The sequence below is a fragment of the Drosophila subobscura genome, chromosome U, assembly GCF_008121235.1.
Source record: "Drosophila subobscura isolate 14011-0131.10 chromosome U, UCBerk_Dsub_1.0, whole genome shotgun sequence".
Lineage (NCBI taxonomy): Eukaryota > Metazoa > Arthropoda > Insecta > Diptera > Drosophilidae > Drosophila > Drosophila subobscura.
This window is the reverse complement of record NC_048534.1, coordinates 19160465-19187673: the sequence shown is the minus strand read 5'-3', so window position 1 is coordinate 19187673 and position 27209 is coordinate 19160465. Positions and strand designations below refer to the sequence as shown.

Genomic DNA, 27209 nt, shown 5'->3' with positions numbered 1-27209 from the left:
GGACTTCTGTTTGCTGACAGGTGAGGGGGATTTGGGGGAGGTGGGAGACGGAGAGAGAATGACAGAAAGGGTGGCACATGGAGGTACTCTGTGGAGAGAGAGTAAAATAAGTTTCAGGAAATGTTTATGAAATATTTTTAAAATATTTGAATATATTTCCAAGCGAGAGCACACTCGTTGGAAGAGAAAATCATTGAACCAGTCTCTTAACATCTTTCTTACATTAAGCAAAAAATATTATAGGAAACAATTTTTTTTAAATACTTGAAAAATTTCAAAGTTTGCATAGAAATAATTATTAGGCAGAAAAGAGACTTCAAACAATTATTTTTGCCTGCGATTTTCTGATACAGAAATCATCATTGATTCAATAATTTTCGCTTTGTATTTATCAAATGAAATTGCACAATGAAAATGGATTTTTTGCATATTTTTTGAATATTAAAAGCAATAAAATCTAAATTATTATGCAAGAAGTAGTGTGCAAATTGATATTCAGGTGTGATGTTCAGTGATTCCTTAAGAAATGTAATTCTGATTGTGTTTCTAAAGTGTTTCCCAAATTCCAAAAGTTATGCTAGAAATCACACATTAGCTCTCAACAATTGCAGCAGCTAATTAATGGCAAATAATGCCGGAATGATGTTCACTGCATGAACTAGAAACCAACGTTCCCGCGCTCTCCCTCTCTCTCTTCTCTCTCTTCCACGCTCTTCTTTTGTGCAGTGTGTAGGGCATTCTTCGTTTCATTCCCACATGTCCCCAAGTGATGTCCCGCTGTACCACAATTCCTTTGTGGCTTTTGTTATTTCTTCCGCTGCTGTCGCTGCTGCTGCTGCTGTTACTTCTCTGCCAATATATGTGTATGTACATATGTATAGCTGTATATAGTGTGTATGTATTGTCTGTTTTTTTTTTTCGGCAGTTGAATTGCGCCTTTCGCCAAACCAATTCCGTTCATTTATCTTGAACTTTTCCTTCGCTCGTTCATTTGGGCCTCTGTGTTCTGTGTTCTCTGTGGTGTTTCTTCGAGTATTTCTGCGGCTGCATTTCTGTGGCTGTTTCGGGGCAGCATTTCGGGAATTTGGGTTGCTCCTTTCGTTGTGGCAACACAAAAATATCACACGAGTATAATTGAGTTTGACACAATAAATTGCTCATCGCGGGACAAGAAGCTGCTCCGGCTCCGGCTGCGACTGCGGCTGCGGCCAATCCCCTTCTGTGTGTATCGCTCGTATCGCCTGCATCTCCTGACCTTTAGAGCCGCCACTTTCTGTGCTGATTTATAAATTGATTTCTGCTTAAGTTTGTGGCAGTGCACCGCGGGGCACCTTGTGCCTGCCACCACATTTACTGGCCCCGGCTGACCAATCTTTTGATTTTTGTTTTTTCTCAGCGCATTAACACATTGGAAATCGCTTAAGCGAATCTTTAATGATTAGCCTCCCCTGCGCTCCCCACCCGCCCGTAAATCCTGAACCCACAATGACACTGACGGCACGAATATTTCAATTAACTGACAGTCGATGATGGCCACCGAAAATGAGGCGCAATGAGGAATCATCATGGACCGAAGAGCAGCAGCAGGAGCAGGAGAGGGGTCACAGAGGGGAGACTCTTTTGCTGTCTGTCAGTCGAATGGAGACGACACTCGTTGCCGTGTGCAATCCGCGATAAAATGCAAATCTCTCTTGATGCTAAAAGGACACAGAGAAAGAATCAAAACCAAATCGGAATCGTCGACAAAACAATGGACTTGCTGGCTGGCCATTGCTTGTTGCGATGTTTTGTTGCTGCTGCATGCTGCATGCTGCTGTTGGTGGCACATCAATGTCGTCTCAGTGGTGGCATCGACAGCAGCTAGCTGTGTGGCGTTGGGGGCCGCTGACTCTAATCTTCATCAGCCGCCGTTTGTAGTCTTTCGGCGACGGGCGCAAAGTGTAAGCCTCACACAGAGAGACAGCAAATCCCCAAGGGAGAGGGAGAGCAAGAGCGAGCGATAGATGCTGGATGGCTGCTGAGGTTTATCTGCTCAATAGATGGACATTTGGATAGATTGTTCTTGTTTTGGCAGTTGACGTTGCTGCCTCGGACTCCTGCTTGCCCTGCTCCTGCTGCTGCCTCGCATTATGAGCTTCTATCATCCCAGCAGCAGCTCCACACACAAAGCTCAAGAGAGAGAGAGAGAGAGAGAGAGTGTCTGTGTGTGTCATGTCCAAAATGTGCAGCTCCTTCTGCTCCTCCCTCTGCTCGAGAGAAGAACAACTATTATTATATTTTAATGGCTACCTTTGTTGCAACATTGCAGTGTGTGGCATGGGTTGGATGGTTCTATTGCCATTATGGCAGTTGAGGCCCCTTGTTCCATTATGCGGCGTTTGCGCTTGTCAGTTGCTCTAATGGATTCCAGTCTATTCCATTCCTCGATGCCTAAACTTTTCTTTGTGCTTCTTCTGCCTCTTGTGTGTTGTTTTTTTCTCTTCTTTCTTTCTTGGCTGCGGCGCCACAAACGTATCGAATTACATTTGGCGGCAGTCAGTCGGTGTTTCTGCAGTCGAACCTTTGATGCACACTGAGGCCACTCATCTGTGTGCTCTCTCGTCTGTCTGGATCTTTGATCTCTAGATCTCTTCATTCAAAGCGAAGCCCAGCCATTGGTTGCTGCTGCTGCTGCTGCTGCTGCCTCTAACGGAAACGGAAATGGTCAGTGGAGTGTGCGGCGAGGGGAGTAGCAGCAGCAGCAGCGAGATTGGGCTGTGCCCCCAAGCGTTTCGTTGATTTTTTTTGCACTCATAAAAATCTGTTTATTGTGCGGCCGCTCCAATCAAGCCTCCGACAAGCTGCTGGCAATTAGCTCTGGACCCTGCTCCCCCCTCTGTGGCATATTTCGTGGTAGCAATTATTTTCGCATTTGTTGGAGCGACCACGAAATGCTAATGTGAATGCGAATGAGAGATACGACTGCGGGATTGTACATCTGTGGATACTTTTGTACGAGGCTTATTAGTGCAATAACTTTGGACAATAAAACGCAGTCGTCGTGCAGTGAACTTCAAAAGGATCTCAAAAGTGTTAAACTGACATGCGAAAGATGCGGCCAAGGCAGGCAACAGACCCATAATTCCGCAGTCCACAGGCGGCTGGCGATGACGGACCTCTCCTGCAGTTCCAGAGCTGACCAATCAGAGGCAGTTCGAGGCATTTCGAGCTGTGCAATCCGAGGCAGTGCCTCGCCAGTCAGTTTAGCGTCATTCGCTTTGCTGCATCAAGCGGTGCTGCCCCCATATCTGACACTTGCAATGAAGACATTAGCCGCTAATGGAATTGTTATTAAGCCGCGCAGAAGCGCGCCTTCGTCAGGGTTGGCAGGATGCCAGCATTCCATTCCTTGGCCAGCTTTAATTTCATTTTGAATTTCATTTTCGTCCGGGATTAGCTCAAAGCCCAAACCCTAGCTGTTCGTAATCACTTTATTGTGCGCTTGATATATTGACAAATTATAAAAACATAAGGCAGCGGGCGTCGGGCAGATAGTTCTACAACTGAATTGAGCCTTAACACGCATTCCACTCGAATCACTTATTTTGCAATCAGCAGGGCAGCAGGGGGACAGGGAGCTGTGTGTCCTAGAGCTGTCGATGCTGCACACTCCCTCCTGCTGCCAGCTTTCAACATTTGACAGGAGATGTGAAAAATGTGTAGAACAATGCCGTGGACTCTGGCACTCTGCTACGTGCGCATACTTGTGTCTTAAAGCCACTTAAATGGCTTTAAAAATAAACCCAAAGCGAGGACTATCCCCGGCCCATCCTGCCACGAAATTAAAGCTTTTCACCTTCTGCCTGTTGTCTCGTGTGTACACACCCTAAAAAAATGTGCGTAGCCCCCTGCGAAATAAATGCCTAGAACATCATCGAATGGTGCCACAGCGCCAAGTCGCAGCAACCCCATAATCATAATCATCATCATGATGATCGTTTGGTTCCTTCGCTGTGGCAACATCCCAGAGCCTCATCCAGGTGGCTTCTTCTTGGCTGTTATTTGTATTCGCTGTAATGTGAATTGACTGCTACTAATAATAACCACAAGCGTTTACTTCTCCTAGATGTCTGCGCCCCTTCCTTCCTGCCTTACTTCCTTCCTTCCAAGGATAGTGGATAGTGCGTCCAGTGCGGTGCACTGTGTTTCGTGGCTGTATCTGTGCCCACCGAGATGTGACCGAAAAACGACTAAGAGGCAAAGGGCGGCAGGATGGCTGATGGACTAATGGAGTACCCTGGGAGTTGACAACTTTTCGTTAAACAAATGCACGAATTTAATTCTTAAATTCATGAACATATCATGAGGGAATTTTGTACACCATAGCTTCAGGAATTAATTACAAAATACTCAAAATGATGTGAAAATGCATCGACAAATCTTTTATTTGTGCTGTAAAAATTATAAAAAAATACTCGAAACCTAACAAGTTTGCCTATGGTACTCCTAAAATATCTAAAAGCTCTTTAATACCCATAAAGTGACTCAAAATATATCAAAAATTCTTTGAAAATTATAACGAAATCCCCGAAATATTTTTCGAAATGATTTCAGTATCTAAACTAGTCAAAAACTGTTTTGAAATGCCTCTGGAATTGTTATGAAACTGATTCAACGGGTTTAAGGATTATTTTGAGCACATATCCCATCCATTAATCAGCATCCACTCCAAGAGTTGATCAAATTTTAGTCAGAGTTTCCTTCCAAGTGAAGTTTTAAGGTTCATAACAGCTTCCAAATGTCGAGCATGTATTTATCTCCATGAAACCGAAATACCCTGCTGCCTCAAAGGGTATACAAAAAGGCGAAAAACAAATTTCAGCAGCTCTCCTCACCGCTCCCCTCCCATCCTCTCCACTGCATTCGCTTTTGTTGATCTGCTGCAATTGATACGAGAGTCGAACCCGCGACGACTCGCGACTGGCAAATGGAAATAACTCAACTCTCGAGATGGTGGACTCCGAGTCCAGCTCCATGGCACAGACGAAGCACATAATGATAATGACGACAGGCAAAGGGGGGACAGGCAGGGGAGCTGCAGCAGGGCCAGGCAACCGGCGGTGGAGGTGTGGTGCAGGCCAGAAATCAGCAACAAATAAATGAGTTCATGCAACGTCTTTGAAATGAAGACAAAGTGGATGTCGGTTGTTGGATGTTGGCTGTTGGCTGTTGCTGGTTGTTGGGCTTTCTGCCATTCCCATTGCCAGTGGGACTGTTGCAGAGTCTGCCGAGTGTCTAGAACAACAAGGAGGAGGCCAACGCCTATCGGATCAGACTCTGGCATTGGCATTGGCATTGGGTGCGATGTGTGTTGTTGGCAGTTCAAGAGTTCAGCCAAAAACTTTGCCACCTACTACACGGAGAGAGCCTGCCCTTCATGCCACTCCGCGAGGACTCCTTTGCTGCCCTGCCCCTACATATGTTTCTGGGGGCGTGGCTGGCACTTTTGCTTTCCCAAAAAGGAGAGAAAAAACCAAAGTGTATCCATGTGGGGTCTTGCCTCAATCCCATTCCCCTTTCCACTGGCAATTAATCACAAAAATACTGCGGCAATTTTTTATTTATATTTTTTATTTTCATTTGTATTTATTTTTTGTTGTTGTTTATTTTCGTTTAAATATTTATTCTCTTGCTTTCTTCGTTTCGCTATTACAAACTACGGAACTTAGATTTAGCTTATGCCGAGAGCCTAGCTACATTTTTACAGCATTACGATTACACAATTAGCATCACGCACAAGTGAACAAAAGCACTAACTATAAATAATCTACGATCTATACACACATACGCACTAAAACATAATAACTATCTTAGCTGTGGGTTCGTGTACACTTTTATTTGCGGGGAAACTCTGCATCTCTGCCTCTCGCGAACAATTACTAAAACAACTTTATACAATTTCCCCCACGTCAAGCGGTTATATCACCCTCGTTATACGATTTATAAATCCTACGTATGGGAAATGGAGTATGTGAATGTCTGTGTGTGTGGCTGTAAAATTAGCTTAGGTTTTTAGGGAATCCCTCTGCTTGGGAGCTTAATTTCTAGGCTCTAAATGCTTACAACTTATGGCTGCAACTTGTGTCTGCATCTCCTGTCCCTCTCCTGTGTGTGTGTCTGTGTGTGTGTCTGTGCAAGCAAGTGAGTCTCAGAGAGTCTTTGTTGGCTTTGTTGTGGTTTGTCGTTTACTACACGTTAAAGTTTTAAGTTAACCATTACGCTTATACACTCGAAAAAAGCTACACAAACTGATGTTTAGAAAGTATTTCCACGGGCTGCAGAAAGTTTTTTGAGCTTTTTAAACAATTGTAAATGTTTACTGAATGTAAAGATTTTTTTTTATTTTATCTAAATATTTTTAAGCTGCAAGTTTTAGGTTTTTTTCTTGCCTAAGAAGTGTCATTTTTTTGTGCGGAAAATAAATAAGAGAAATTATAATATTTCACGTTAGATGGACTTATAAAAACATTTTCTCTGTGTCTGAATATATTTTTGAAAAATATAATGTTAAAATATGTTAAAGCTTGTTGAATAATGCAATTTATTGCATCGAAAACTTGCGAATAACACTTCAAATTACGAATTTTTTCACTGTAAATTTAACGTTACTAAAGGTAAATTTTTTTTACGATTTTTATTTAATTTTTCTCTTAATATTTTGTAAGAATTTCTTCAATTATTATATTTTTTAAATAATTCCGAGGTGTTGCTTGTTTTTGTCCATAGTTTTTAAATAGAAAATATGGAAAATATTGCGCATAAATGTTTACCTACTCAAAAGGGAGAATTTCTGAGACTTTTATTTATTTTTCTTCTTAATAATTCTCACGAATTTCTTCAAATATTTTATTTCTTTTGTATTTTTAAAGTTCTGAGTTTTTTTGTACGTAATTTGCATATAGAAAATATTTAAAATATACAACTTTACTAAAAAATAATAAACTTTCTTTAAACCAACTCCAAAAAATGCCCAAAAATCTCGCAACTTTGCGGAAAAATTCAGTTCTAACTTTTTCGAGTGTAATTAAATCTATGTACTGCTACCATAAGGTAAATATCGAACCTAACTATCAAATAGTATCTATATATACAACATTAATGGGTGTTTATGTGTGTGTGTATTTTGCATTAATGTGTGCGTGTGGCAAGTGTGAGGGTGCTGGTAAGGGTATGGGCTTGGGGGGGATGCAAGTAATACTATGATGCATGTACAGCGCTCCTCGGAAATGAATCCCACTGCTCCTTCTATCACATCCTTGTGCCCACATTGCCCCGCTGCGTGGGCTGTGGCGGCGGCGCATGGCCATGGCGTGGCAGGGAGACGTGCGGCAGGTGGGTGGGCGGACCGCTGCCCAGCGGTGAGATGGAGGGCGAGCGTGTGGCCAGCGGTGAGAGCGACGGCGAGAACGAGGGCGACATGGCGGAGGAGGTGCTGAAGCTGCCGCTGGCCTCGTGGCCAATGGGCGAGCGCGGCAGGCCACCGGCCATGCTGAGGTGCGGCGGCAGGCGCATGGGCAGATTGATGGCACGCGGCGCCACATTCGTGAGCAGCGGCGGGGGGATGTGGGTGGGCGGTGGCGGCGGTTTCAGCACCACACTGCCCGCGCCCGCGGAGGAGTGGGAGGAGGAGTGCTTGCTCTTGGCGGAGGAGGAGGCGCCGCTGCCGCTGTGCCCGCTATGCTCCGACATGGTGTCATCCTTGAGCCGCGCAATCTCCGAGAAGACGTGCGCCAGCGGCTGATACTGCGGCCCCCAGTCCAGCAGATAGTCCCAGTTGTAGCTGCCCGTCAGCTCCTCCTCGCTGTGCACAATCGAGCTGAGGGAACCGCCCACATTGCTGCCACCCACCACGACTGGCACGGGCACGGGCACCTCGCCGTAGCTGCCCATCATGGCAGTGCCATGGCCGTGGCCCGTGATGGCCGTGCCAATGGTGCCAATGCTGCCCGCCGTTGTGGCAGCATCATCCGCGCTGCTGCCACGCTCGGAGCCGCCTCCGTTGCCGCCAGCCACATCGTTGAGCTTCGCGTAGATGAGATTCGTGATGTCGGAGCGCGCGGTGGCCGCATCCTCGTCGTGGAACATGTGCAGCGAGTCCACCATGGGCATGGTCATGGGCATCGGGATGGGATGACTGCTGCCGGCCATGCTGGAGGCGCCACCGCCACCACCACTGCCACTCGGATCGTGATCCACGATGCCCAAACGCGCCAGATATTCCTGCGTGTTCTGCACGGAGATGTCCGAGATGCGTCCATCGTCGCTGCCCCCGGCACCGCCGCCGACGCCACCGCGATGATGCAGCGGTCCCTCGTTGATCATGCGAATCTCCTCATCCTCGCCATCGTCCTCCGCAGAACCGCGGCCACTCGAGCCGGACTGCTCGGAGCCAGACAGCTCCGATGTGGTGGCTGCGCCAGAGCTGCCCGCATGTGGGCCAAAGGGCGGAATCTCATCGTACTTTGGCGGCGCAAACTGCCCCGAGGCGCCGCCTGCAGCACCACCCGAAATGCCACCGCGTATAGGGATCGTGTCGAAGGCGCTGGGATCCACGTAGCTGTTGGAATTGCCCACGCCCACCGTCTCCGTGCTGAGATGTGGCTTGACCACATTCCGCGGCTTGCGGCTTCGCATGTGAACGAAGAGGAAAATGCCCGCGGCAGCGCAGAGCACCAGCAGGAAGGCGATGAGCAGCCCAATGGCCCAATCGCCCATGGTGCCGCCTCCACCGTTGATGCCAGCGCTGGCCAGGTTCGTGCCAGGATGTGCCAGTGGATCCAGCGCAATCTCCACCACGGCCATCGCAGTGAGGGAGTTCTGCCTGCCGGAGGAGGCGGAGATGACGAGGCTTATGTCCCGTCCATCGTGTGAGCCGAGACTATCGTCATCGAGCTTTAGTTTCCGTTTGATCAGCACCGCGCCGCTGCTGCGATTCACCTTGAAGTGGGTGTGTGGTGCACTCAGCTGGTAGACAACGCGTCCATCGGGTCCACTGTCCGCATCTGTGGCTGTGACTTGGCCCACGACGAAGCCCTGGGGCAGAGCGGCAGCTGCGGGCAGCACAAAGCGGTAAGTGCGCTCCGAGAATTGCGGCGCAAACTCATCCCGCGAGTCGATCTCCACTCGGACTGCGACACGTGCACCCTTGCCACCCATGTCGCTGGCCCGCAGCTCCATGTCGTAGCGCTGACGCTGCTCGTAGTCAAAGACAGCGGCGGAGGACACCAAACCCGAGTGGGAGTCCACGCGGAAGAGCTTCCAGGAGCTGTCATCCCCGGCTGTGGCTGCCAACTTGTAGTTCAAGGCGCCAAAAGGTCCTCTGTCCAGGTCGCTGGCATGCGCCTGGAACACGCTGCTGCCCAGCGGCTCATTCTCTGCTATGAAGTGCACGTACTCGGAGAGCGGGAACTTGGGCTCATTGTCGTTCTCATCGTGCAGCTCCAGGTGGAAGGGCTGCAGGCTGCAGAGCGGACGCGGATGGTGGCTGTCGCAGGCGCGAATAATGAGCTCATAGCTGGTCGCTCCGCTGTCATAGTCCAAGCGATTGTTGACGAAAAGCACGCCCGAGACCAGATCAATGGTGAACATGTGCTCATCGTTGCCCGAAGTTATATCATAGACCACCTCGGAGTTGGGAGAGTTCTCCTGATCCGCATCGAGGGCCACCAACTGCGCAATGGAGTACCTCAGCGGCGCCAGCTCGCTGATCTCCGCCTCGTACTTGGCGCTGCGATCGAAGATGGGGAAATTGTCATTGGCATCGAGTACGGTGATGACTACCGTGATGCCCGCGCTCGAATTGGAGGCGGCAGCGGAGGCACCCGAAGCGCCCCGATTGATCAAAAGTCTCAGTTTGTACAGATCATTTCGCTCCCGATCGAGTGGCCTCACCAGCACAATGGCCTTGGATTGCAGCAGCTCAAAGGCGGCCTCCTCGTTGCCTGCGGCAATGACGAACGCTTGATCCTGCACATCCTGCGAGAGCTGCAGCACCACAGTGCCCAGCGGAGCCGCCTCGCTGATCTGTGCGCGGTATTGGGTCTGCTGGAACTGCGATCGCGCGGAGCCACTGTCGCTGGCTTGAACTCGCAGCAGCGTGGCCCCAGAGAGTGGCAGTTTCCCTCCATCTCTGGCCACAATTCTCACAAAGTAATCCCCGCTCGCAGATTCTGGCAGCTGCAGGCGACTCATGTTCACAGAAACCAAACCACTGGCAGCAGCCACAGAGAAGCCTTCAATCGGTGGCTCAATGGCGTAATGTATCCGGGAGTTGCTGCCCTCCGCATCCGCATCTGTGGCATTCACCGAGAGCAGCTCCAAGTCCATGGAGAGACTGTCTGCCACTTCGGCCACAGCGGGCAGAATGGCAAAGTAGGCGGGCGGCTGTTGTGCCAGGAAGATCGGCGCATTGTCATTCTCATCATTCACTCTGACAGTCAGCGTTGTCCTTGCCTCGTGCGCCGCATCGGAGGCAATCACCTCCAGCTGGTACTCCTGCTGCAGTTCGTAGTCCAAGCGGCGCTTCAGCACCAGCTTGCCGCTGTAGCGATCCAAGGCGAACAGCGTGAGGCTCTCGTCATCCACAGAGGAATCGCTGACCAGGCGGTACGTCAGTGTGGGATAAGTGTCCACATCGTTGGCAGAGATGGAAGCTATCACGGCGCCAAGTTCGGTTGCTAAGAGAGGGGAGAGAAGAAATACGGGGAAAAGAAAATGTTAGGAATGTTTTCGGGGATTAGGAGTAATATCTTTATGGAGTATTTTCTTTGAATGCCTCTGAAATCATTGACAATCTCTTAAATCTATAAGGAACATATTCTTTCAACGATCTTTTATGAACAGAAATCACTCGTTCAACGGTCAAATTACGGCTCGGCTCCACACTGATCTACATTGAAATTGAAATTGAGAAGCAAAATACCAAATAGTTTGCGTAACGGTGAGCAAACGAAAATCTTGTCTAAATTTCACAATAACTTAGTCAGCTATTTATGTAGTTTGTGTGGTATTTTTCAGTATTTGCGGTATTTTTTTGGTATTTTTACAATTCTATAAAACTTGCTATAATATAATCACTGATAGTTTGAGAGGTATTTAAGTCAGTATTTTCGGTATTTTAATTGGTATTTTCAGTATTTATTTCGGTATTTTTTGGTATTTTATCGTTAAGATAGTGCATCGAAAACTGATCGATAATGGAAAATGGGATAATGCCTTTCGAGTAAAAATATTACCAGATAAATCTAAGTTATAGCTTGCTAGACTTACCTTCACTCACGCTCACAAGATTATTGGGCGGAAACGTGGGCTGATTGTCATTCACATCGACAATTTGCACCCGAATGGTCGAAGTGCCCGTCATTTGTGGCACACCCTCGTCCGTGGCGATGATCTTCAGGTTGTAGACATCGCGAATCTCCCGATCGAGGACGATGTTCGTCTTGACAATGCCACTGAAGGCGGGTTCGATGACGAAGGCATTATCGTGGTTGCCATCGACAATGTGATACCGCAGACGGGCATTGGCGCCCGCATCCGAATCGAAGGCTTGGACCTGGGCCACGAAGGTGCCCTTGCTGTTGCCCTCGGAGACGGTGGCCACGAACTGACGCTGCGAGAACTGCGGACTGTTGTCGTTCTCGTCCTCCAGCTCGACAATGAGCTCCGCGTAGCTGGAGAGGTTGGGGCCATCCGAGCTGCGGGCCACGAGCACGAGTCGCAGCTCATTCGGTTGGGTGCTGGCGAGGGCAAAGGATGTGGAGGCCAAGGCGCGCTGACTGCGTGTGCCATTGCGGTCCTCTTCGGCAGCAGAAGGATCCTCTGTCACCTGCTCGTAGTGCATGGCCCGGCCGCGACTCAGCGCCGCCAGTGTGGGCGTGGCAAAGCGATCGTAGTCGAGCAGCGCAGGATTGGCCACTCGAATCTCCCCGGAGGTGGGATCCAGCGAGAAGATGCCATCGTCGTTGCCAGCTCCGAAGCTAAACTGCAGCTTTTGGCGTCTTCCATCGCTGCGTACGGCCACCACTTGAAGGAGCCGCGTGCCCGTGGGGGAGTTCTCCCGCAGCTTCACTCTGTAGGTTTCGTTTTGGAAGCGCAGCACGGGCATGCCCTGTGGCGCCTCACCCACGAGGAGCTCGATGAGTCCCACACTGCTCTGTGGCGGGTTGCCCTTGTCCCTGGCTATGACTTCCAGTTGGAGCAGTCTGCCCGATTCGCTGGCCAAACTCTGAGTGGCACTCAAAGCGCCCGTGTTGGGATTTATGCGGAATTTGCCAGCATCGCCTTTGAGCGAGTACAGCAGCTCCCCATTGAGTCCTTGGTCCGCATCGTGTGCCTGGACTTTGAGCAGCGTCTGGCCGGGCTGGATGAGTGCCGGCACCTGTCCAATGTAGGGATAACGCTCAAACACCGGCCGATTGTCGTTCACATCCAGGACATTGAGCTGCACGGGCACGCGGGCAGAGCGGACCTCGTAGCGGCCACCATCGGTGGCCAGCACCATAAAGCTGTAGCTGGACTGCAGCTCCCGATCGAGTTTGCTGTGAACGAAATGCAATGGGAAATGTTTCAATTAGCGGGGAGGGAAACGGCCGACACTAATTAGATATATTTTTGTTATATTATAATCGTAATCCCAGCAATAATTAAGCACACGAATGGATGTGAAATTGATCCAACAGGGAGAGACAGGCACGGAGAGGGACAACGACTGGTAATTAAGTCATTTGTTGGTGGCAGACGGACGGACGGTGCACACACTCCATTCGCATTAGCATTTCGTTGGGAGTAATCCGTGGCAGAGCCGGCATTCTGCCTATCGCTATCATGAAGCAGCAGCAGCTCCCCCCCCCCGCTCACCCTTTTGCAGGCATGGGGCAACATGTTCGCTGCCACAAATAATAAACCAAAATGATTACAATCCTCTCTGCTCGTCTTGGATTCTTTTGCAACAACTGACGCTGCCCCTGCCCCTGCCCATCGCTGTCTCTGTTGCATGTTGGCCAATAAAACGAATTTAGCAAATTACAAGCTCATCCCGTGGCCAAGTCCGAAAGCCTAGTCTCGGCTCTGTGTTCCCTGGATTGTGGGCTCCATTTTATGAATTGAATCAGTCAAAGTGAGGGAAAGGCTACAGCGAAGTGCCTTGTCCATGTCCGCTCCATGCCCTGTCCCTGTCCCCGTCCCTGTCCCTCCTGTCTTTTGTGGCTCTTGAAACAACAGCAGAAATGCTTTCAAGGGTCAGTCATCAGTCGCTCTGTTGTTGTCGTCTGCCTCCTTCTCGCTTGCTGATCATCAGACAAACAGCCAGAGCTACGAACAAGCCAGGGAATGGGTCTGGGCCTAGGCTCTTGGGCTGCTTGGGCTGCCGCTGCCTGCCTGCTGCCTGCCTGCTGCCTGCCTTGTCCATCGTCAGTCAGTCCGTCAGTCAGAGCGGGCTCGGAGCTCTCTGGCTAGCAAAAAAATGTAAAAAAAGGAAAAGAAACTACGAGCAAAGCAGCGGACAAGCGGCAGGCGGCAGTCGCATTTTTGTCTTTTACTGTGGGAAATACTCTGACAATCCACAGAAGGTATATGGGTTTTGGGGGATTGAATTTGAATTTTAAAATCATTCTTTAATTTACTAATGATCATTTTAATCTTTTAATTGCAGCACATAATTCCTGATTGTGGAGCGCATCGAAAGGCTTTTATGCTCCTACAAAAATATGGCTGAAGGTAAGAATATTTTTAGATATTTTTCAGCAATTTCTGGAAGACTCTTCTCTACCAAATTTATGCTGCCATAAAATACCATAAAGCAAATTATAGTGCTTGTTTTTTTAATGCCATTTTCAGCCTTAAAATACTAGAATTTTCTCACTGCAAAACCCACAAACAGAATGATATTTAGACCTCGAAGTGACAGAATTTTCACTGCAAACTTCAAAATTGTACATGAATTTCCTGCTCTAAATATTCCAGGACGAAACATCACCCATTGCTCCCTGTCCTTGCCTATATTCCATCAATTGGTACTAGTTTCCAGCTGCAATTCTGCTGAAAACCTTTCCGACTGCCCTGCCTGTGCACATCCTAAAAGTTTCGTGGAAACGTTGGCCGCCCTTTATGGTCTGAAATAAATGACTTTCTGTTTAATTCCACTAAAATAAAATACAAAACACGAGCTGTTTGCTCTGCATGTGTCCCATAGTTAGGGTATTTATAGTCTCTAGCATTCCTTACTGGCTTTTTGTTTTGTTTTTTGTGTGTGTTTTTTTTTGTTCGTTGTATGTCCAAGTCCGCGACCGCGAAAGTCCAAGTCCCAGTCCCAGTCCAATACCAAATCCAAGTCCAAGTCCAAGACTAACAACAACGTCACGAATTGTCTGTCTGTCTGATTGTCTGCTCTACAATTCTGCTCTGTGTGCCATTACCTCTCCATGTGGCAGGCAGGCAGGCAGCAGGCAGGCAGCAGGCAACCAGGCAGCAGGCAGGCTCTCTGTTCATGCCACTGCCATTGCCATTGCCACTGCCCCAACCATCCTCTGTGTTTTTTTTCTGGTCTGTTCTTAAGTCCAGTGTCTCCCGCTCTCTGTCTCTCCCTCTGTTTAGCTTTTTTTGTGCATTTTGGTGGCGGGGATTTCGTTTTTATTGTTTGCCGACAATCAGCGAAAGATAAAAATTGGTACATGACAGCGGATCGCGTTTGTATAAATGGCAACACTGACGCTACTGTCATTTCAAGTGCCCCCGCTACACCATGCCGTGTGCACCCTCCTGCCACATGCCCCACAAAAGAACTCCATGGCCCCATGGCCCCAATGGCCGGAACTGCACCAAAAAGAGCTATGTCAGACGGAACAAGCAATTGTTGTCATCATTGATTGTCAATAAGCATAAATCTGCACCAGGAGGGGTCCGGCCTCCAAGTAGCAGTCACAAAAAAAAGAAAAAAGAGAACAAAAACGCTGGAGAACGGATTGCCATTCAGCTCTGTGGACGCTGAATCCGCATCCGCCACCAAGTCCAAGTCCAACTCCACCTTTGGGCTATTTATAGGAATGCGTGCGCGACGCTCGCTGTCTGTGGCAGGCGGGGCAGACCACGAGCTGGTTGACAGGAGACGAATCCCCGCAACATTTTTGCAGTGTCGCCGCAGTGCGTAGGTTGCACTGGGACACACTGACTGGCTCATTGCATTACCATGCTGCATTAGCCCCATTTCGCGTTCCGTTTGCTTGTTTTTGTACGAAATTATGGCAATGTTTTTTTGTTGCCTGCGTCCTTGCTGGAGATCAAGGTTTCAGATAAGATTCGAAGCGATACATTGACTTCTGCTAGCCCTATCCCTAGCCCCAATTCTACTCCTACTCACTGGAATCACCTCCACTCCTCCACTTAATCCTCCTTCATTCATCTGCGGAACCAATCCTCATAGCCTGGGGCCACCACTCCTCACTGCTGAGTGATCAATTTTTGTGTTTCAATGGGCTCATTTGGGTAAAATTTAGGAGGACGTGTGGCTTATGAATGGTTTTTGATATTTTTGAGAAGTTTTTAAAGGGTTTGTTCCAAAGTTAACAATAGGTATTATTCAATTTTTTAGGTGAAGTGGTTTTTTTTCACTTTCAAAATTTTTAGACTATGTTAATTTTAGTATTTTTTCAAAACTTTTTTGTATTTATGGTATTTTTTAGTTTCATTAGTATTTTTCTTCGTGCTTTGAATATTTTTTGTTTCTGTGCATATGTTGGTATTTCTAGTATTTTTCAGTATTTACGGTATTTTTAGTATTTTCAAGATTATTATTATTTTCAAAATGTACCCGAATTTTTTTTTATTTTTTCTAGTATTTGTTAGTAATTTTGAGGATTTTTTAGTATTTTTCGGATTTAACTTCCCGTTTCTTTCTGATACTGATGAATCTTCTAGAGTTTAGAAAATCTCCATGTAGTATCTAATGTATTTTGTATCCCAAAATTCATTTACACTCTCAAAGAAAAGCAAAGTTCAGGACACTCACCCAACGGTCGTTATGAGTCCGCTCTTGCTGTCGATGGCAAACTGCCATTGGGTCTCATTGGCCAGCGAATAAACCAAACGCGCATTCACGCCCAGATCCGCATCGGTGGCCTTGATCCGCACAACGCTCGCCCCAATGGGCGCATCTTCCGCCACGCTTGCCACATACTTGGGCAGGTCAAAGCGGGGAGCGTTGTCATTCTGGTCCTCCACGAGAATTGTGATGTTGCAGTGTCCCTGGCGACTGTTGGGCTGACCGCGATCAGAGGCCTGCACCTGGAGCGTGTAGCGGGAGTGCTGCTCCCGATCGAGTGGGCGACAGCTCAGCTCCCCGGAGCGGGCATCGATGCTGAATTTGTTGCCCAAATTGCCGCCTGAAAAGTGAGCAAATGGTTGGGTCAAGGGTTGTGTGTCAAAGAGGGGAGTTTGTCGAGGCCTCACCTGTAATGCTGTAGATGATGTCCGCATTGGCGCCCTCATCCACATCGCTGGCTACCACCGTATGAATGACGCCCGCCTCGCTGTTCTCTGGCACCGACAGACCATAACACGAACCCGCACGGAACTCCGGTGCATTGTCATTGACATCGCCAATCGTTATGATCACGGTGGCCACATCAAAGTGCTGTCCGCTGTTGCTCTCCGCGGCACCATTCTCCGAGGAACGCTGCTTGCGCACTGCAGTGGAGGAGGAGCTGGCCAATCGATTTGCATCACGCACATAGATGGGCAGGATGTAGCTGGCTTGTGTCTCCCGATCGAATGAGCCGCGAGTGGTGACAATGCCACGCTGCCAGTCCACGTGAAAGAGATCGCCAGCAATGCCCGAGGGAATTTTGTAGCTCAAATTTGCTAGAGGAAGGAATGTGGAAATAGAAAGCGGAATTTAGAGGTATTTATAAACGATTGTGATCGATTTTTATCGTACTAGCGATCGATAAATGGGAAGTAGAAAGTGTTTTTCTTACCATTTTCACCGCCATGAAAGGACTTGGCAGTGACCTGCAACACAAAGCTGCCACTGGGCACATTCTCCAGTATGGTGGCGCGGTACACCGCCTGCAGGAAGCGCGGCGGATTGTTGTGGCTGCCTTGGACGAGCAGCTGCAGGCTGAGCGTGCTCTTCCTGGGCTCCGGCATGCCATGATCCTTGGCGCTGATCTGGAGCGTAAAGCGTCCATTCTTGTCCACATCCTCGGAGGCAGGTGGCAGTGACTTGACGAGTTCTATGACACCCGTTGCCGAGTTAATGCGAAAGCGACCCTCGCCATTGCCACCCGCAATGTCGTAGGTGAGGCGCGCGTTCTCGCCAGCGTCCCGATCGAGGGCCACAATGTGTGCCACCGTTTCGCCAATGCGTGTGGCATCGCTGAGGAAAATAGAGGCTGAGCCGCCCTTTGTTTGGGGGGAGACAAACTCTGGCGCATTGTCATTGGCATCCAGGACACGTAGCCTCACTGTGACGGAGGTCTGCAGTCGTTCGCTCACATTGGAGGACTGATCCAGTGCCTGTACAATGAGCATGTACTCCTGCACGGCCTCAAAGTCCAGCGGCGCCTGCAGGCTGAGGGAACCCGTCAGCGAGTCCATGGCAAAGATGGGCATTGCCTGCTCCTGTGTCTCGTTCAGCAGCGGATAGTAGCGCAGCAGGCGGTACTGCAGCTCCCCATTGGTGCCCGTGTCCGCATCCGTGGCCGTAAAGTTGTGCACAATGGCGCCCAGGGGCGTGGATTCGCTCACACGCAGATCGATGGGGTCCTGCGGCCAGTGGGGCGCATTGTCATTGACATCGGCCACCTCGATCTTGACCGTGATGGCGCTGCTCTGCGGATTATTGCTGGCCGTCGTATCCAGGGCGCGTATTTCCAGTCGGAACTCGGATTGCAGCTCGCGATCGAGCAGGCGGGCGACGACGAGGTTGCCCGTGTGACGATCAATGTCAAAGGCGCCCTCAATGAGGTCCTTGGTCAAAGGATTCAGTGTGTACGTGACGCGCAAATCATCCTCCGTGTTGGACTGCTCCAAGCTGTTGTTGTCCAGCAGCAGCAGCCGCTCGCTGGGCGTGATGGAGCCCACCACATGCCCCACATGAGCGTCCTCTCGTACCTGCAAGGAGCGAGTGTGTGCGGAGGGGCAAGACAATTATAGATTATTTTTGTGGCTTATTAAGAAAAAGGAAGGAGAGGCAGAAGAACGAATGGAGAACGAATCCGCACGTCTGCGGATGCTCCACTTGGGAAGCAACTTGCTGGTGGTTTTTTTTTGGTCTTGAACGCAATGTTGTCCCGCGTATCTTAATCTCAACAACAGTGTTGAAAATCCAATCTTAAAGCAATAATTCATACTTCAAGATTACGAAGGCAGCAAACATTTAAAAATTTCCTCCCAACATTCGTCCCCCCCCCCAACCGCTTGACTCTTGCTTGTATTCCCATGCCACAGAGGCAGCGGAGGCAACAGGCAGCCGAAGGAAGCAGCCAAAGAAACGGCAAAAAAAGAGCAGAGCAGAGCAGCGAAGAACCCCAAAGTCCAGTTCAGACTTGGGTCCGTTCCATGGCAAAACCATACTCCAAAGCCAAGAGACAGAGAGACACAGAGACAGGCACAGAGACAGAGACTGAGAGCGCAGTTCATGGCAAATGGCATTAAAAAGAAATTATGCATTCCGACCGAACTTGGCGGCCCCGAAAATCACTGAAGAAAAATGTGTGGCATATGCAGGAAGAGCAGCAGCAGCAGGCTGAGACCGAAGAGGGATAGAGAGGAGAGGGGCAGTCAGCGTCTTGGGTTATTTTTGCAGCAGCAGAAACTGCGCACAAGAATTTAATATGCAAAACCGCAAAAACCGTTCAGAGAGGTCTGCCAAAAAAATCCGAAAAAAGTGAACACAAGATAAGGGAACATTAGCTAAACGAAGTGATAAATACACTGGAAGTGGGATTGAAAGGAGCTGCCTAAGAGAGCTAGGCAATGAGTATGCAAAGTGTTCAAATTCTCAAGAAAAATCCACGGAAACATTGAGATTGAATTCCATCTTTCATTTACTTCATTTTCCATTCCATCTGCTGCTGTTTTTGGATGAAAATTGCATGAAGAATGTGTAGCTAGAAGCAGTATCTGACTTCAATCAGAGAAATCTGGCAGGATAAAACCTCTGTAGAAGTTTTGTGACATGTTTAGAAGGAGGAAAGTGTACTTTAAAACATTGAACGAGCAGAAATATGTTTTTAGAACAATAAAATGCATAAAACGTGAAGCACAGAGAAGTGTAATTTGTGGCGAACTATAACAAAAGTAGAGAATAATTTATAGATATTACAAATAGCTTTAACAGACTGAAGGAAGGATGTAATTAGGCTATGATCAAGGCTTCTGAAGAGCGGCTTACAGAAGGAAATCCCTGCCTGAAGCGAGATACATTTCTGCACATTTTATTAATAATATCTAAGGAGCCGCATATGCCTCCCAGTATTCCCCATACCCTCCTTAGTCAGTGTATATATCTCAAAAGGGTATTATTGTATATGAAAAACATAAAAGGTTCTCCACTGTCTGCTGTTGTCTTTCGGTTTTTGAGGCCTCTCTCTCTGCCTGCGTGTGTGCATGTGTGTGTGGTAGTATCTTTTTTCATATAAAAAACCTCAAAAAATCATTGCGAATATTCTGCTGTGTGTTGTTTGGTTGTTGGGTCGCCAAAATGGAGACACAAAAATGACAGTCACGAGATTTATGTCCCGCCAAGATTACGCAGTTGGCTGCCTGCCTGCCTGCTACTCAAAGAGCTGCAAAGTCAAGAAGGAGGAGGCCCAAAAAGGATACCCAAAAAATACGTAAAACTAGCGACTAGCGGGGGGTGGGGCGTGGTAAAATTATGCACACAATTGCCACAAAATGGGCGCATGATTTGTTGTGCGCTTTGTGGCACTGCAGAAAATGCTGCAGCAAAAACCAAAATTTAAACCCAATTTTGTGGTCGCCCTCTGGGCTAGCAGTCAACCGATGAAAGGGCAGCGGGAACGAGGTGTGTTGCGGGGGGAATTGCTTAATTACATTGGATTTATTTGCGGCAATCCGTCGGCTGAGTAATTGGCATCATCGCTGCTCAGGGGGAACCCAAAGCCTGAGCTCTCTCTCCGCCGCTTGTGGTGGTGCAACGCCAACGCAAAGAACAAAGGCGCAGGAATGCAACGAGGGGCTGGGGCAGGGGGGGATATCAAAGGCGCAGCGCCGACAAACGACGACGCAACGAAATGTGTCAATTTTAATTGTGGCCGAAGCGGATTTAAGGGAAGACGAGGTCCCGACCTGAACCGGCTCTCGAGAGGCAATTAAATGCATGTCAAAGCGTCCCAGTCCTCCACACTGGGAGAGAGAGGGGAATGGGGAGCGGGGAGCGGGAGGAGACTTGGGAGTGGGCCTGGGGACTCAACGCCGACTCCAGAGAGAGAGTGATGTGGCGCGGGGTATGCAAAACATGTGCGAATCGAACGTGATAAAAATGTTAAAGGGTTCTCCGTTGCACTCCACGCGGAAGAAGGAGACGCCAAAATCTAAGCGGCGGCTCTTCCCTCTGTGGCCAACAACTGACGTCTCGAATCGCACTTAATAGGCCGGAGACTGGGCCTTGTCACAGTCCACAGTGACAATTACGCGTGGAGGAGTTGGAGGAGCAGCAGACTCCTTCCCAGGGTTCTGCTCTGGCTGCATGCAAATCGCGACACTTCCCACGTCTCTGACATCTGCTTCCTCGCATGGAGTCGTGTTCTTGGCCATTGTCACGTGAGCGAGAGAGCGAGCGAAACTGCGCGCCACAAATCATCCGAGTTTGTGGACACAAAAGGCAGGCGACAAACGCGCAACTCACGACCAGACCCCAGACCAGACCACAACGAGCTGGAGGAGTTTCCTTCGTGTAAAACTAGAAGCGTCAAATGGACAAAAGTTTTCCAGGAAAAGCAGCAGAAGGAAGCGCATAAATCTCTGCGCCTGGTACTCACCCTGAAGACCAGACTGGAGCTGGTGAATGTCGGCCGATTGTCGTTGAGATCCAGCACCTCGACGCGCAGCATTCGCAGCGTCTCTTTGGGCGGCTGGCCACCGTCCGTGGCTGCCACACCCAGCCGGTAGATGCTGCGCTCCTCGTGATCGAGCACAACCCGAGTGCGAATCACGCCCGTGGCGGCATCGATGCTGAACAAGCCATGACCATCCGAGTCGCGACCCTTCACGATCGAGTAGGTGATGGATGCATTCTGCCCGTGATCACGGTCAATGGCCCGGATGCGCACCACCTCTGTGCCGGGTGGCTGCTCCTCCCGCACACTCACCACATCCTCCTGCGGGTCGGCTATCTCCGGCGCATTGTCGTTCACATCGCTCACGTGCACGCGCACCGGCACACGGGCACTGCGCACGGGCATGCCCTGATCGCGAGCCTCCACCACCAGATCGTACAGCTCACGCAGCTCCCGATCGAGTGGCTCCCGCGTTGAGATTTCACCTGTGAATAGAACAGAGGAGAGGGGAGTTGTGTGTGAGTACAAACTGGGTCGCAAAAGATGATTAATGAGCGGCTGGAAACGGGAATGGAAGTGGCAAGAACTGGGGAGTAATTATTAGGAGAGTTTGTGGGAGATTTTCCATAAAGTTTGTTGTGAAAAACCAATGAAACGGAGGATAATGCTGCTATAGGGAAGACTGGAAAGTTTCAACACAATTGGGGGAATATTTATGATGCATTTAGGTTCAAGATATTCCAGCGAACTTCCACACAAATGTGTTCCAAATGTTGCCTCAAACATTAGCTAAAGTTGCACCTCAATCGGAGGACTATAAACTCATTTTCCAGCGTAATGGAAACTTGTTCATCTCTGGAGAACTCTGTGAAGTTCCAATACAATGGGAGGAATATATAATGGAAAATTATGTACTTTAGATCAAGCTAATCCCACGAAACACCACTCAAATGATACATCAAAGTGCCCTTAAATATTCCCTAAGGTTTCATACCAATGGGAACAATATATATAGAGGAGATAGTTGCATTTGGGTTCAGTCTTAACTCACGAAATGTCACTCAAATTATGTATCAAAGTTCCCCAAACTAAGCTCTAAAATTGCATAAAAATCGGAGCACTATAAACTGATATTCCAGCGTGTAGGAAGCTTGTTCTTCTATAGAGAACTCTGCGAAGTTTTCAAAGCAAACGGAGGAGTATTTGAGGGAAATGTGCAGAGAGAATCACACGAAAAATCTACAAAAGAATGTCTCAAAATTCGCCAAACTTTCAACAAAATTGCAGCACTGAAAAACTGCCAAGCCAGCACGTGGCACGTCTGTCTCTGCCTCGTTCCTGTTGGGACGTCAGAGGTGTCCTAACTGGGTCGCCGATGATTAATATGCAAGCGGTAAACCAGTTGGACGAGCAGCGAGCAGCCAGCAAGGATTAGCTGCACGAGAGACTCCAAAGAGATTTCCATATTTAATTTAAATGAGCCACAAAGATCGGCAGAGGATCAGACGTGGAGGGAGGGAGACTCGGGAGAGAGGGAGAGATTCGCCCCAAAGCGGACACGCAGTGGCTGGTGGATGTCAACCCAATGATATTCCATTGACGGATGAGCTGACAGCGTTAAAACTGTTGTTGCTCAAACACTAATGGTCATGCGGCATACAGGCAGAGGCACAGGCTGCAGCTCCCATGCCATGCCACATCTCGAGCATCAGCTGCCGCCGTGCCAGCGTATCGCAAAGAGATCGCATTTTATCGCTTGCCACATCGAGGAACGAGGGAACAGGTTTTCCTGTTTGATCTATGAGCCAGAGCGACATTCAAGAGAGTGGAGCTGCTGGCTGCTGGCCTGGCTGCTGGCTGCCTGCCTGTTGGCCTGCCTTTGAGGAGCAGTAATGAATGACCGTGGGTCATGGCTGTTGGCTTGACAGTTGCCACCGCCACCGTCGCAGGAGCACAGCCAGCCGCAGGAACGTTGAGTGAGTTGTTCCCCCCTGCCGTAATTTATGGCCAAAGGAAGACGCGATGCTCACCTGTGACGGGATGCACCTGAAAGCTGCTGTTTGCGGGCAGCAAACTATAACGTATGGCAGCATTCTCCCCCAGATCCAGATCCCTGGCCGTTACCACACCCACAACAGAGCCACGGCGCAGATTCTCCTCGATGCGGAACTCGTATTGGGCTCGCTGGAAGCGCGGATCATTGTCGTTGGCATCGAGGACACGAACCACAACGCGTGTCCTGGCATGAGCTGCGGGTGTGCCGTTGTCCGTGGCGAGGACCACAAGCTGGTAGCGATCACGCGTCTCCCGATCCAAGGGAGCACGAAGGTAGATCCAGCCCGAGTTGGGGAAGATGCCAAAGTGCAGTGCCACATCGGAGGCAACACCGGGAGCGACTGTGGCATTGTCCGCGCCAGCATCCACAATGCGATAGGTAATCCTCGCATTGTTGCCCGTATCCAGATCTGTGGCATTCACCTGAACAATCTGCAAATGCAACAAGACAAAAGCCAGTTAGTAGATTCTTAAGGAGGGGGCCCCACATCAATCACTCGCTCGCTCGCTCGCCCGCTCTCTGGAGGAATGGAACGAGTTTCCGCAGATGCCAAAGATATGAAGTGATTTTATGATCAAAAACTAGTTCGAGCGGAGCGGAGCAGCCACTCTCTGGCGTGGCTCGCTCTGGAGCATTTCTCCTGGGTGTTGAGAGATATTTTTAAACAAGATATGACGGGCGCTGGCCGCCCCAAAACCGTTGCCAAAGCGTGACTTTCAGTGGCCTGTTCATCAAATTTATGTTGAGCATTTAGTTGGCATTACGCAAATTTATTCGCCAATAAACAAGAGAGACCAGAACGAGGTCCTAGCCCTGATCTTGGCACTCTCGCTGGTCCTCTCGCTGGCCCTCTCGCTGGTCCTCTCGCTGACCCTCTCGCTAGACCTCTCGCTGTCCCTGCCCTTTCTTACCTGCGAGTTCACGGCGCGCGATTCGGACACATTCACGGCATACTCCTCACGCTCAAACACCGGCGGATTGTCGTTCACATCCTGCACATCCACCAGTATCGTCAAGTTGGTGGCCAGCGGCGGCACGCCGCCATCCGTGGCAGTGACAATCAGCGAGTGGCGCTGCGAGGACTCATAATCCAAATGCTGCGACAACACGAGGTGCCCGGAGCGCGGATCTATGGCAAAGAGCTGCTTCTCGCGGGCCAGGCTGTAGGTCACTTGGCCGCTGCTGCCGGAGTCCTTGTCGTGTGCGTGGGCCGCATAGAGCGGTGTGCCCAGATCGGCGTTCTCCGGCACAGAGATGCGCACCAGACTCGCCTCGAACTCCGGCGCATTGTCGTTCACATCCTCCACTTCGATGTTGACTTGTGTGTGGCCATAGACAGGTGGTTCCCCGAGCGTGGCTTGAATATTCAGCAGCACCTGTGCCTTGGCCTCGTGATCCAATGGACGTGCAATCCTGATGTTGCCGGAGCTGGCCTCAATGCTGAAGTAACCATCGGGATCGCCAGAGTATATCGAGTAGCGCACGGGACTTCGATGGGCTGAAAAGGGAAAAGATATTTGAGTTTGAGTTGAAGGAACTTTTGTGAAATTAGGAGACTGCCGTCGCCGCTCTGCTCATTAAAGGCAATTCAAAGAGCTGCAAGCCGAAGCCGAACAAAGGCCTCGCAATGAGTTGCAGGAACAATAGAAGCAGCAGAATCGAACACAAGAGATTGACACATGAGGCAGAGAGAGACTCGGAGGAGGAGGTGCTGGCCACAGGTAGGATGGAGGATGGAGATGGAGCTTGGGCCATTGGGGCACATTTGGACATGAAAGGAAGTGCACAAGCAGCAGCAAATTAAACCGCAAAATCATTTTTGCATAGCCATCGTCTCCGTTCCCTGGCTCTCTCCACTTGGCCCTTGTATTTCGTGAGGCTTTTTGGTTATTTTTTGCCCGAGTCTTTCGGATTCAATGACGAGTTCGAATCCGTTGATGGGTGCAGATTTCTGCCGAAATTTGCGTTTGAAGTGTTTTGCTTTTGCTTTGTTGCACAAAAGAAAGAAGTGAAAGAGAGGGAGGGAGGGGGAGAGAGACGAAACGGTACCCCAAAAGACCTCCACTTGGGTTGCATGTTCTTTGCTTTCAGTCTGTGTCTGTGTGGAAGTTGCTCTTTAGGATTCGTGGGATACTCTACCCATGGCAGAGGGTATGGAAAATATGAGCAGAAGTTTATTAGAAATAGATGGAAAAATAGTTGAGCCTTTTTTCAGAATTACTTATGGGTGAAATTTACAGAACTATTATTAAAACACTAAAAGTGCAGTTCAAAGTGAAAATGCTCTTCTTTTTTAATAAAAATTCAATGATTTTAGAGAGTTTCAAAGGCTTTGAATAATTACGAACGGACATGCCCAGTAGCAGAAAGCAATTAATGGGAAAATTATGGTAATTTCTGAAGATAGTTCAAGGAAACTTTGGATAATGTAAGCTAGCTCATCTATAACGAAGTCTTTGAAGTTTCATAGAAATTGAAAAACTATTGAAGGAAATATGATTAGTTTTTGATCAATTTTTGCATCGATGTTTCACTGCAGATATTTCAATGAAACTTTATACAATTCCATGCCGAAGAGTTTCACACTAATTACTGAAGTTTCATCGAAATCGAAACATTATATCGTGAAATCTGCTAAATATTTAACGAAAATGTAACTCGAAAAGTACGTTTTTCCGAAGATATTTCAATGAAACTTTACACAAAGTTAAACCAACATGTTTCACATCAATTTCTAAATTTTCATGCAAATCGGACAACTATTTCTTTAATATATAAAGTTCCCCAAGTTCGTGTCCACAAATTCTGACAGAGTATTTCCATCTTCGTGGGGACTCTCTTCTCCCGCTCTTTTCTTTTCGTTGCCTTTACAAATTTTATTTTAATTCTTGTGTCTGCCGCTGTCCGTTAGGCACCGTCCGTCCGTCCGTCTGTCCGTCCATCATATGCGCATATTTTGGTTTCCAGCTCACTGAACTAATGAATGCGTTCCACCAAAAGAATCCAAGAAGCAGGCAGGGGCAGGGGAAAGGGGAAGGAGCACTCACCGGTATCGCCGCTTGTGGCTATCACAGAGCCAACGACGGTGCCACGCGGAATATCCTCCTTGACGTAGTAGTTGTAGCGCGCCTTCTCGAAGATCGGTGGCCGTTGCAGGGCATCGATGATGCTGAGGAAGACAACGGCATCGTAGCTGGTGCGCAGACCTCCACCATCGGTGGCCGAAATGTTGAGCATGTGCATCGGCTGTGTGCGCACGGAGAGCGAGTCGGGGCGTGTGACGAAGATCTCCCCCGAGGAGCGATCGATGCGGAAAATGCCCGCCTCGTTGCCGGCCACAATGCGATACGAGACCTGCCCGAAGCTGCCCGAATCCGCATCGGTGGCCACCACAGCCACCACGGGTATGCTCGCAGCTGGCGGCTGCGTCTGCTGCGGCGACTCCTTCAGCGACACATTGTACTCCCGCGGATAGAACACCGGACGATTGTCGTTGACATCCGTCAGCTGCATCTTGATCATGGCCGTGGTGCTCAGTCCACCACGATCGGTGGCCAGCACGGGAAACTCGTAGCTGCTTCGCCGCTCAAAGTCCAGCTCCCCGGCAATGCAAATCTCACCCGAGGCGGAGCGCACCTCGAACTCCGTGAGGTGCTTGAAGCCCTCGCCCAAAGTGTAGTTGACCATGGCATTGACACCGCAATCGGGATCGCTGGCGGAGACCTGCAAGAGGTAAAAGCGGGATTTAATGATTAGAAATTGGGTGGATAATGGGTAGACTTTGAGTAGGAATAATTTTATGTTTTTAAACTTTAATTTTCTGCCTAGAAATGTGCCTGGAAAAGTGGGTAAAAATGTGCCCAAACTGTGCTTAAATACTTCACCACTTTCGGAGGAACTTATCTCCATCCTTTCTTTGGCAAACGAAACTCTTTCTGCCACACTCCCTCTCCCTTCCTTTCATTACAAATGAAGTTGTCAAAAATTTTAATTTGATTTACAGCCCAGCGCCTTGCTGGGGATTTATCTGCGCCTCCGCAGGCTCCGCCAGCTGCCCTTTTTCCTTATTTTTTCTGGAGCTTAATTTGGCAATTTGT

The 27209-nt window shown here is 49.0% G+C and overlaps 1 protein-coding gene across 2 annotated transcripts in view; it reads right to left on the bottom strand.

Moving 5' to 3' along the window:
- Window positions 1-7029: 7029 nt before the first annotated feature.
- The window catches only part of LOC117900116 (protein dachsous), a 74767-nt gene continuing 54587 nt past the window's right edge, over window positions 7030-27209 (bottom strand). Inside the window, exons 3-13 of one of the 2 annotated variants that reach the window (XM_034810342.1) lie at window positions 26160-26835; window positions 24024-24610; window positions 23087-23543; window positions 21039-21541; window positions 17010-18147; window positions 16483-16893; window positions 16043-16415; window positions 11308-12578; window positions 8315-10715; window positions 8175-8182; window positions 7030-8033 (exon numbers count right to left, since the gene is read on the bottom strand). In XM_034810342.1, coding sequence (XP_034666233.1) covers window positions 7288-8033; window positions 8175-8182; window positions 8315-10715; window positions 11308-12578; window positions 16043-16415; window positions 16483-16893; window positions 17010-18147; window positions 21039-21541; window positions 23087-23543; window positions 24024-24610; window positions 26160-26835 — 8571 coding nt within the window. In that variant the 3' untranslated portion in view covers window positions 7030-7287. Of the gene's footprint in view, window positions 10716-11307; window positions 12579-16042; window positions 16416-16482; window positions 16894-17009; window positions 18148-21038; window positions 21542-23086; window positions 23544-24023; window positions 24611-26159; window positions 26836-27209 lie in introns of both variants that reach the window. The other variant, XM_034810341.1, reaches the window with a different exon arrangement.